The sequence below is a fragment of the Rhinopithecus roxellana genome, chromosome 1 (assembly GCF_007565055.1).
Source record: "Rhinopithecus roxellana isolate Shanxi Qingling chromosome 1, ASM756505v1, whole genome shotgun sequence".
NCBI classification, from domain to species: domain Eukaryota; kingdom Metazoa; phylum Chordata; class Mammalia; order Primates; family Cercopithecidae; genus Rhinopithecus; species Rhinopithecus roxellana.
The window spans coordinates 105,702,849-105,714,903 of record NC_044549.1 but is presented as its reverse complement, the minus strand read 5'-3'; the positions used below and the strand labels follow the sequence as shown (position 1 = coordinate 105,714,903).

Sequence of the window (12,055 nt, the reverse complement as noted above, 5' to 3'; positions counted from 1 at the left end):
AAGATTGCATATCTGAATTATTTTCTATACTTCAGTAGTGTGTTGGGACAAACTGGTGGTCGGGAGGGAAAGTAATATGTTCACATATAAATAGTTCACCATTAGACATAAATGGTTGACATGAATTTCAGAGTGTCAAAACTATATTTCAACTTGTATTCCTTTTTCCTTTTAAAAGTATAGCACATTTTTCTGAATGTTTTGTGATTTTTAAAAATGTAGAAAAATAGTTTTCAGTTTCTATTTCTTTTTTCTTTCTTTCTTTCTTTCTTTCTTTCTTTCTTTCTTTCTTTCTTTCTTTTTTTTTTTTTTTTTTTTTTTTTTTTTTGAGATAGGGTCTCACTCTGGTGCCCAGGCTGGAGTGCAGTGGCACAATCTTGGCTCACTGCAACCTGTGCCTCCCAGGCTCAAGCAATCCTCTCACCTCAGGCTTCTGAGTAGCTGAGACTGCAGGCACATGCCACCATGCCCAGCTAATTTTTTGTATTTTTTGTAGAAATGGGATTTCACCATGTTGCCCAGGCTGTCTCGAACTCCTGGACTCAAGTGATTCACTTGCCTTGGCCTCCCAAAGTGCTGGGATTACAGGCGTGAGCCACTGCACCTGCACAGTTCCTATTTCTTAAATTCCCATCATCTCAACTAGTATTTGTAAATAAGAGTATCGTCCAATAGCTCAGATATATAACTTATTAGTATTCTAGTTCCCTCTACCATGTAAATCATAATGTGTTTCATAAAGTTCTTCAATAAAAGCAAAAGAAGAGCAAAGAGTTAGAAAACATGTGCTTTATGCATCTGCATGCAGCTGTCACATGCAGATCACATCCTGCTTCCTACAAAGCCAAAAGAGGGCACGAGTGTTATAAACTACCTATCGATCCCTAGATTCTAACTCATATATAAATAGTTGATTTTTCTGTTTTGTAAAAATGAGAATATATGTATATTTTTTCTCCACAAAGAAGCACAACCTTGTACAGGGACCTTGTATGATGCTAGTGTCCAAGAGTGGTATTTAAGGATCCGGTTGATTTAATGATTGCTTGGCATAGTGTTTGGAGGATCAAGAGCCATTTGGATTCTTTGGGAGGAACAGTTTTAGGCTCCTGACAGTCATACTGTCATGATATGGGTTCTCACAGAGGAAGTTTGGGCTATTTTTCTCTAACCCAAGCAAATGGAGATACAGTTGTTTTAACAGATTAATGAGCTAGAAACTAAGAGTATCTTCATGATAGCCTACGCTGAAAGTAAGATTCTTGTTGAAGCTGTTATGTGTAGATACCCTCAGAGGTATACTCAAAAATTTATGTTTCATTCATGTATAGATAGATAGTCACCTAGAGAGATGCTGAAGTTTCATAAATGGCCCATGATTTTTTCTGGGGATCATAGAAAGGGCTTAACTGTCTCAGGTATGCATTTGGTTTTGGTATCTCATTAATAATTCTTAATAGAGATTGTCCTTTTGGTTTCTCATTAGAATGATTTTACGAGGCTATATGCCCTTACAGAATAAGCACCAAATAAGTATTTTCATCCTTAGTGTCACACATGGAGGCATCTCATGATAATGGAAAGAGCCCTAGGCTTTCAAGTCAGACTTCCTGGAGTTTAGATCATGGCACTGCCAGGTCTTGCTGAGCAAGCTTGCTATGTTGCTTAAGCTCTTTGAGCCTGGCTTTTCCTGTCTGAAGAAGATGAGGATGATGCTCCTTTCCTGTAGGGTTCTTGTGAGAAAATGAGAGTAAGAACCAGAAGCCCAGCCTCTGAAATATGATCTGTTATTAATAATTGTTGGTGTCCTTCCTCTTAAGCTACGTATTTACCCCTTTCTCCCTGCTAGAAATAACTACACTACTTTTCACGCACATTAAAATAGCTTTATGCAACTATAATTTAGCATTTGTTAAAATGAGAATCTCTATTAAAGACAGTAGTAAAATAATCCTATAATAAATCTCATTCTTTACAGTCAGTCCTGAAAAAAACCAGAGTGGTGGGAAACTAGACTTCTTTTTATGATTATTACTGCAAGCTTCCATGGAGTAACTTCTGCCACCAAAACATAAAACACACGTACAACTGCTCTTGTGAATATATTTGTTTTCTTATGGCCAAAACATGTATTAGATTAAGATTGGGGAACAGATGTTAATTGGTTTTATTTTGCATTGTAGTTGGTTAGAATTATATTTGCCATTAACTTACAAAATTTATTGACTGTATTCTCATTGATTTTTAGAGTCATAGGAAGTACTAAATGTATTCCTTGAGTATCTGGCTAAATAGGCAATTAGTAGGTCACTGTGAAGAAGCTTCATTAAAAAGTCATAAAAATTTTATATGCCGCCATGTGTCTGTACCACACATTCTCTTCCCTGTATAGGCACTGGGTGTTGCAGCCCTGTGGTTCCAGATTTCATACTTAGTGGGACATTTATACCCTGGCATGTATTGGAAGCCAGCTGACAGCCTCTTCTGCTGAACAGACCATTGATAACTTAGGCTTGTATTTATGTCTTTGTTATCATTGGGAAAATCTGTAGTCTTCCTTGGAGGGAATAAGTTCAACAGTCTAAACACACATAGGAAATTGATGAGAAATAATATTTAATACATTTTGAAAATCTTTGAGTTCTTTATTCATATAATGAGATTAGATGTGGGTTATTTGAATTATTAACCAGAAGCTCAAATCAAGCCCTTGCTGTTATGATCAAGAGTTTGCTTTGGCTTTGTTTTCCAGGGCCAGCCGGGGGACCAGGCTGCTCTCTTTGCTGCACAAGCACGGCCCTCCCCTCAGCTCCCTCAATATCCAGGGCTGCAGCAAGCACAGGTACCCACATTTGCTTCATAGGTACTGACAGGATTTTCAAAGCTCTTTATTGGAGGTGGGAAATTAAGTAAATAGAATATATCAACTCCCTATGGTCTAGACCTTGATTACTTCTTCTACGTATAGATTATAATTGACATTTCAGAAAAGCATGATCAAGATTGTTGAACAAGTCTTAGGATTGATTAAGGAGCATAAAACATTCTAGAAAATCCTTTAAAACTAAATTCAAACATTTTATTAGTGATGATTGTAGATATTGAAATACTTAACAATCCCAGAGTTACTTCTTTTATATTATAATGTATAATGATGTAATTCAGTTTTGAAGTTGTCATATTTGGGCTGGACTCAGTAGCTCATGCCTATAATCTGCACTTTGAGAGGCCAAGGTGAGAGGATTGCTTGAGCCCCAGAATTTGAGAGCAGCCTGGGTAACATAGTGAGACCCAGTCTCTACAAAAGAAAATAAAAATTAAAAAATTAGCCAGGCGTGGTGGCATGCACCTATAGTCTCAGCTGCACGGGAGGCTAAAGTGGAGGATTGCTTGAGCCTGGGAGGTTGAGGTTGCAGTGAGCTGTGATCAGACCACTGCACTTCAGCCTTGGACAACAGAGCAAGACCCTGTCTCAAAATAAATAAATAAATTGAAATTGTCATATTCAAAGATAGCATCAATGAGGAATCATGGTAGAATAAGAAAATAACGGGGCTTGAAATCAGACTTTGGCACAGTTCCTAGCAACTTACTAGCTGTGTGACATTGTGTAAGTTACTTACTCTGAGCTTTGGTTTCCTTCTCTGTAAAATAGAGACGAAGGGTGTGAGGATTTAAGACAACCAACATAGTGCCTAATACACAGTATAATGCAAATCTTGAGCTGCTTTTACTAATAATTTTGTTATTTCTGTATTTGTATACGCTCACCCTATCCCTCTGGGAATCAGGAATGCAGAGATGTTGGCAAGGTTGATAGTTGGGTTGGTAATTCAGTCTCTGTCCACAGCTGAAAGAAAAGCCTACACAGGCTACACAGGCACTGAGTCCTTTAGCCTGGATCCATTCATGCTGCCTGCTAGAAGTGCATTATCCATTTCTCTGTCTTCCAAGTCAGAGGCATTAAACTACCTGAAAATGTAGTGCTTTGAGGATTTGAAGAGCAAAGTTGTTCTACCTTAATTAGCATTGTGTTCTATAAATTGTACCTAGTGATTCAAAAGAACTTCAGGTTTCTCTTTTCCATAAGGTAACAATATACAAAGAACTAGGTACTTGTATATTAATATTCATTAGGAAAATGAAGTGTTCACATTATTGGTAGAGTGCCAAACTAGGTCCAACCAGTACTGGAGGATAAAGAGCAGTTACCAGTTGCACTATTCCTGGCTAAGGTATTAATAGTTTTTTGTTATTGTTTTGGAACTGGTTAGTTACTACACACACATTTATCAGATCTGGAGAGGTGTAGTCACATATTGGGAAAGTGTATTTCATTATTTTAATTTACATTTGAGCATGGGTAACTTTTCTAATTTTGGAAATGATATTAATGATACTTGGGATCTGTTGAACATTGATGTCATTTGTGCACTGAAGGTATGGATGCTTGCCTGATTATTTCTATACAGAAACTTGCCCTTCTCTAAAAATAAGCAGCTAATCTTAAAAGTCAGTTTAACTAAATGAAGATTCATTTTCTTTTAAGTTGACATTTCTGGTGAATCATTACACTGCCAGATCGTTCTGTGGCTTTTCTGGCCAGATTCCCTACATCCAGGGTAGTCCTCCTCAAATTTTGAGTTAGGAGAACCTTTGAAAACAACGAATTTCAGGGGAGTCCTCATGAGTTTGTTTTTGCCCCATATATCGTAGTGATGGGAAAACTGGGTGATAAATTGGAATGTTGACTTCTTCCCTTGTGCCTACCTGCAGACCATGCCCCAGGGCTATACAATGTACGGGACACAGATGCCTTTGCAGCAGACATCGCAGCAGCAGGCTGGCAGTGTGGTCTTGTCTCCCAGCTATAACTCCAGAGCCTATCCAGCCGCACATTCCAACCCTGTGCTAATGGAAAGACTCAGACAGATTCAGCAGCAGCCGAGTGGCTATGTTCAGCAGCAGGCCTCGCCGTACCTGCAGCCCCTGACTGGCTCTCAGAGGTGATACATGTAGAAATGTTGATGGCAATAATGAACAGTCACATTCTTGGGTTTCTTATGCTTCTTACGGGGCATGGTACTTTATCATTGTTTTTATGAGCTTGCGCATTTGCAAATAATTTGCATTCTGTCATCTCAGTTTTAGTAGTATCTAGATAGAGGTTCAACATAAAGAATGCTCCATCTTGTTCATTTCATTAAAGATCCCTATAGTTTTGACCCACATCTTCCAAGACATGAGTGTAACAATCTTTAAATGATACTGTGTTTGCTTCAGTGTTCTTTTTTTTCTCTTCTCTTTTAAAAATTCTCTGAGCATATCTAACAGAGAAAACTCTTGGTTATTGTTAGGAATGCCTTTCTAGAATTTGTTGATTGGAGCAATAAAATGTATGATTCCAATACTAATTGTGCATAGTGCACATGAGATTTTTGTTATAACTTAGTTTCTGCCTTTTCCACCTCAGAGATGTTTGGCAAAACAGGATTATGATAGACTTTTTTTCTGTTCTTGTTTAATTAGATCCCTTAGAGCATATAACTGCACTGTCTGTTATAGTAGCTGCCAACCACCTGTGGCTATTTAAATTTAGACTATTTAAAATTAAAAATTTAGTTCCTCAGTTACACTAGTCACATTTCAAGTGTTCATTGGTAGCCACATGTGGCCAGCAGGACTAGCTTCAATGGTGTGTGAAGTGCACTGTGTTTAGAAGGGCCTGTGTTTAAAAAGGCTTCATGCTTAGTTTAATGCTCTGCAGTTTCTCTGTGGAAATTCTTACTAAGTTTTGATCAGGGAGTCTTGTGTTTTCATTATGCACTGAGACCCCAAAATTGTGTAGTTTGTCCTTGTGGCCAGTCGCTGTCTTATTGGACAGCACAGAGAGAAAACATTGCAGCCATCATTGAAAGTTCTGCTGGATAGTATTGTCTTAGAAGAAGTGTCATGTAAAACGTGTCAATCTAGTAGATAGCAGCACAGCTCCCATCTATTATCGTCAATGGCTGCATGATGACTCCAAGTAACCGCTCTTTGGAAAGTTGGCAAGGTTGATGGTAACACATTTGAGAAAACAGATATTTTGCATAATAATTTGGAAAATATGCGTTGTATGTACTATTTTTGTAATAAATAGCAGCATAGCATGGCCCACAAACTTGAACTTCAAAGCCCAAAGGTTCTGGGTTCAAATCCCACCTGTGCCATTTGCTTTTTAAGTAGCCTTAATAAGTTACCTCTAGCCCTGTCTTTTCATTTTTAAAGTAGGGATAACAAAACTGCTGACCTTAAAGGGCTCTCTGGTGGGGAGTAAATGAAGTAACACATTTCAGCCCTTTTGTACAGTGCCTGCTTCAAAGTAAATGCTCAATTAATATTCCTCGTTATTAAAAACTATTAAATGTTTAAACAGTGATTTATTGCATGACTGCAATTTTATTTTAAGTCATGTGCTTGCTGTCCTTTTTCAAGTGGTCACATCTATTATTTTAACCGCTGGACTTTAGTCTATTTGAATTGTGCAAAGGATTATTGAGCACTGATTGTTTCTTGGGTGGTGTATGTAATGTGCTGGTAGCACTGATTAAAAGTTTGACATTATGCTTGGGCCTGAACCAAGTTGCATTATTCTTTGCCAGACTGAACCATCAGGCTCTACAGCAGAGCCCTCTGGTGGGCGGGGGAATTGATGCTGTGCTGACTTCTGCACATCCAAACCTTCCCTCCGTGCCCCTGCCTCAGGATCCCATGAGACCCAGACAGCCGCAAGTACGACAGCAGCAGAGACTCCTCCAGGTACGGGGCAGGGAGATGAGGGCAATGCCGTCTTCCTTCAGACAGTGCAAATATGCAACAGTCATAAAAAATGAAAAACACAGTAGACATCAGTTGCCAAATTCCAAGGAGCCCTATGTATTTGATGCTAGGAGCTACATTGGTACAATTTACAACTTGTCAAGAATTTTATTTTCTCTGTGTATCTACCAGGTTATGGGCAGAAGAGTACGTTTTGCAGAACATTCTTCGCATTTCACAAAGATTTGGGAGGGCAGACGGATGCCTTTTATAGAGTTAGCCTCAGCTTACCCAGCCTCTGTTTAAGTAGGAGCCATGCAATTTTTTTTAAAGTTTCATAAATGTGGAAACAAAAAACTGAGCCATCCAGAGCTTTCATCAGATTCCTAGAGCATTCTGCAATCTAAAAACATTTCTGTAACACCTCTGGTCTGATAAGCCTGTGAAATGGGAGGAATATAGACTGTTTCAAAGGATATTTCATCTTATCTCTGTTAGAATCCAGAGAACTGTCATTCACTTATTTGATGTACATTTTAAGTCACTTAGATAAAGGGTTCTTTCCCTTGATACATTTTTGTTTTTTCTTGAGATGGAGGCTCCCTCTGTTGCCCAGGCTGGAGTGCAGTGTTGCAATCTCGGCTCACTGCAACCTCCGCCTCCTGGGTTCAAGCAATTCTCCTGCCTCAGCCTCCTGAGTAGCTGAGATTACAGGCACTCGCCACCACACCTGGCTAATTTTTTGTGTGTTTTTAGTAGAGACGGGATTTTACCATGTTGGCCAGACTGGTCTCAAACCCCTGACCTCAAGTGATCCGCCCACCTCAGCCTCTCAAAGTGCTGGGATTACAGGCACGAGTCACCACACCCAGCTTCCTCAATACATTCTTGTTTCTGACTTGCTTATTTAAAAACTATAGGCCATTATGTTGTTTACCTGTGTCGTTTGTCTTTAATATTAACAAGCTTGTCCTATGTTATTGGATTGGAGATTTCCTAAGGAGACTGTGCGGTGGGCTCTAATCTTATCAGCAGTCCAACTTGAGATACACTCTTATTTTATATACTACTAAGAACAGAACACCAAAAATGAGGAGTCTAGTACAGCTGGAGTGCCCAAGGGCTATACTCTCATCTCAGTGTGAGGTCAGTGAGAAGCAAACCTGCCATGCAGAAAGGGACACAAAGGAGCTTGGATGTCTTATCCTTGACACTGGGTAGAGGGGAGAAACAAGTATCTCCCCTGAGCATTTGAACCACAAGCTCAGGTGGGTTTGAGTCTGAATTCAGTGTGATCTACAAAATTCTGGGTAGTGCCCAGGTAACAGGCAAAAGCCAACACACCCTCTGGAACTGGGCTTCCCAATTATAAGATGCCATTAGTAGTAAGATGTCATTAGTTCCATCCCAATTTGTGACCTGTTAAAAATGTAAAAAAAAAAAAAAAGTTATATCACAAAATTCATAACACCAATTAGGAGAGTATGGCCTACAGATAGTAATCTCAATCATTGTATAGATGTTGTTTCCAATGATAAAAGCCCTCTAATCCTGTTTTGTCGTGAAAAAATATTTGTAGTACTTATCTCTTAAATATGTAGAAAGGATTAAATAAGAATATTCAAGTAAACCACTCATTTGATAATTTTACAATTAATGTTATGACTAATATTATTAATATAACTATTAGTACTCACTTTCTTAAATCATTTTTTCCAAGATCTGAGGCTATGTTTCAGAATTTTTTAGGATTGATAATTTATATTTTGCTCTAGTTTAGAATTTCTCATTTCCAAATCACCGAGGAAAGTTACCACATTGTTTACTTACCAGTTTTAAATCTTGTGTTGGTGTTTTTCAAGGCTGCAAATATGGAAAGCCTTTTCTTATTGAACCATGTGTACTTTTTATCCTAATTAGCATAATATGTCCTTCTGGTAATTTTTTCATCATCAACACATTCTCCCCTGGAGATAAGTGATTTGCTTCTACATCAGGATTATACTTTATACTTCTTTTTTGGTGACTGGCCACCTCTGTAAAGGAAAAAGTTAATAATGATGAAGTTGCGTTAATTTTTCTTAGAAGAGATTCTAGAGGACTAACTGGAGAATCATATTGCAATCATTGTGATTTGCATCCAACTTGCATTGTTCTTGTTGGGATCATGCTCCCCAGACCTCTGCTAGGATTCCAGATCCATGAGCGTTGTCACTTAGTGAGAAATGCCATATGGCAATAACTATTTATTACTTGGCTGTAAAGAAGACCAATAATTGAGGGGATAGTATGCAAACCAAGTTGGAAAAGTGCAAAAGATGAAGAAATGTCTAGACTGTCATTATCAGGATGAAGTGTTTGGGTGGAGGAAATTTTAAAGGTCATTAAGACAAAGCAACTATTTTTCTCTCCTCTGTGTCCCACCTGGTGGATGTCTGGTCTGTGCTTCTTCTGTGACTTGGAAGCATTTCCCAAGAGCTGTGTGTTTGAGCCAACCCTGTTACTGACATGATTTCTGAATTTATGATGTAAATTATTCCAGAAGGTCTCATGGCGACTAGTCTGCATCTTCCTTTTGGGGGGGGGGTCTATAAGAATTCTGCCAGATATCATAAGGAATGAGAAGATTACTACTGAGCAGTCCCTGTCCAACCTGTAGGGTAAGAAGGGATAAAACATGTGGAAGGACAAATGACATGAAAGGAATTAAAACAGTAAGCAGAAAGGATGGCCCCAGACAGCGCAGCGTGGTATAGACAGCAATACTGACTGCCACAGGAAGAGATCTGTGGGGTTGGGTGGTCCTAGAAGGCTTCATGGATGAGCAGGTTTAGGTCTTACACTCAAAAGGATGAATGAGGTTCAGAAAGGTAGAGATGCAGCAGGCAGGTATATATTGTTTTTACTACAACATAAAAATTAGATAAAAGGTATGTGGGGGAAACAGATTCAGCAATGCTATTATCTTCTTTTAAGTGTATAACCTTTTTACCCTCTTTCCAGATGCAGCAGCCCCAGCAGCCCCAGCCCCAGCAGGCTCCCCAGCCCCAGCAGTCCTCGCAGCCCCAGAGTCAAACCCTTGGTCTCCAAGCAATGCAGCCCCAGCAGCCCTTGGTAAGGCCTGGTGTTTTGGAATCAGACATGTGGGTTTCTTCTTTAAAAGCAGGTTGCATTCTTCATGTTCATAAGATTGTTAAGAATCAACATAGCCTAAATATACCCTAGCGATTTTTTCCTAGAACTTTACCAGAATTTTGTTGTCGTTGTAGCTGGTATATTTATTTTCATAGGAAGATACAAGTAAATATTTGGGATTCAGTAGGTTATACCATTATTCTTCTTCAATGTTGTTTAGACTATTCCACAGACAAAAATTTTTACGTCGAGACGCTTTTTTTCCTAAACAATGTTAAAATGATGATTTACTGTGTATGTTTAAAAGGTTATCTTACTGTACTTTTTTACTATAATCTCAAAAACCATGGGCGTGCTTACTAAAATATTATCTATTATCTTCAATAAGAAATTGTTTTTCAGTGAGTTAGCTCTTGCTGCAAGAATTTTCATGTAACTCGCAGTCGGATAGTTCACTTCTCTAGCTTCATATGGGCGTGGTGACAGGTGCCTGTAATCCCAGCTATTTGGGAGGCTGAGGCAGGAGAATTGCTTGAACCTGGGAGGCAGAGGTTGCAGTGAGCTGAGATGGCACCACTGCACTCCAGCTTGGGTGACAGAGTGAGATTCTGTCTCAAAAGAGAAAAAAAAAAAGGTTGCATTATGTATAGCCTTCAAAGTTTTCTAAACCTTAGTCATTTTCAACAGCATTTACTTTTGCGATGCCATATTCCTGTTTCATTAATTACTGTTTAAAACTGTCATCTTATTCTATTTGCTTAAATAAATGTATTTTTCAAAGAAGCATTTTATCACTACCAACTGTAATTATTATCACTTGCCACATATTGGAAATACCTGTGAAAGTAAATACAAAAAGAATTTAGAAGGGAATCTCCATTCAACTGAGCAATGTGAATTGCATGAATGAGCCCTACCTATGGCGAGCTGGCTTACCGCACATGTCTCACACTTTGGGAAACACTAGTGTAGACTGCCTTCAGCACAGGATTTTTAAACTGAATGCTTTCACAACTTGTAGAAAAGGGGGAACAACACAGTGTAGCCATAGTACATGAGGAGGGATCAGAGTAGAATTAGGTGGTTAAAGAACTGTGTCCAAAACGGACAACTTATTGACCAGAACATGGTCAACTGGAATAGGGCATCCATAGTACATTTAACAAATTCTACCTAAGCCAGTTTGTTCCGTGCCCCCCCACCCCCAGCCCTTTTTTTTTTTTTCTTTCTTTTCTTTCTTTTTTTTTTCTTTTGAGACAGAATCTCACTCTGTCACTCAAGCTGGAGTGCAGTGGTGCGATCTCAGGTCACTGCAACCTCCGCCTCCTAGGTTCAAGCAATTCTCCTGCCTCAGCCTCCCGGATAGCTGGGATTACAGGAACCTGTCACCATGCCCAGCTAATTTTTGTAATTTTAGTAGAGATGGGGTTTCACCATGTTGGCCAGACTGTGGTCTTGAATTCATGACCTCAGGTGATCCACCCTCCTTGGCCTCCCAAAGTGCTGGGATTGCAGGCATGAGCCACCATGCCCGGCCTCTTCCCCATTTTTAAGTTATTCTTTTAATTTTTAAGTTAATTCTTTTTAATTATTGATCAAGTTTTTCCAGCTCTGATTAAAATATATATATATATATATGTTTGTGACATTTATTGCAATCTACTTCAGAAAACCTTTTTAAAGTAGAGGTAGTATGTAAAACTGCACTGACTGCCTACTTACCTGATGTGTATCAGCAGGAACTGGCTGACTGTTACTTAGCAAATGTTGTAGAAGGATGCAACACTGTTAGCTGAGTCTAGTGTCCCATACAAGAACAAGATACAACTTTTTATTTTGAAATAATTTCAAACGACAGAAAAGTTGCAAGAATAGTACAAAGAATTTCCCCAAGCCCTTTACCCAAATACACGAATTCTTAACGTTTTGTCACATTGCTTTATTATTCTTTCGCTCTCCCCACCTGCCACCATTTACATGTGCCTCTTTCCCCCACGTGCTTTAGCTTGTTCTTGTTTCCAAGAACAAGGATATTCTCTTCTAAAAACTGGGTATTATTATTAAAATTAGGAAACTGAACATTACTACAATGCTTTATAACCTATAACTCTTGCAAATA

At 38.8% G+C, this 12,055-nt stretch overlaps 1 protein-coding gene across 1 annotated transcript in view; it reads left to right on the top strand.

Moving 5' to 3' along the window:
* LOC104667983 (mediator complex subunit 12L) overlaps positions 1-12,055 on the top strand; it is an 89,047-nt gene that overhangs the window by 62,076 nt on the left and 14,916 nt on the right. Inside the window, exons 24-27 of the mRNA XM_030928746.1 lie at positions 2,753-2,842; positions 4,777-5,006; positions 6,645-6,801; positions 9,805-9,915. Of these exons, the coding sequence (XP_030784606.1) occupies positions 2,753-2,842; positions 4,777-5,006; positions 6,645-6,801; positions 9,805-9,915 (588 nt within the window). The remainder of the gene's footprint in view (positions 1-2,752; positions 2,843-4,776; positions 5,007-6,644; positions 6,802-9,804; positions 9,916-12,055) is intronic.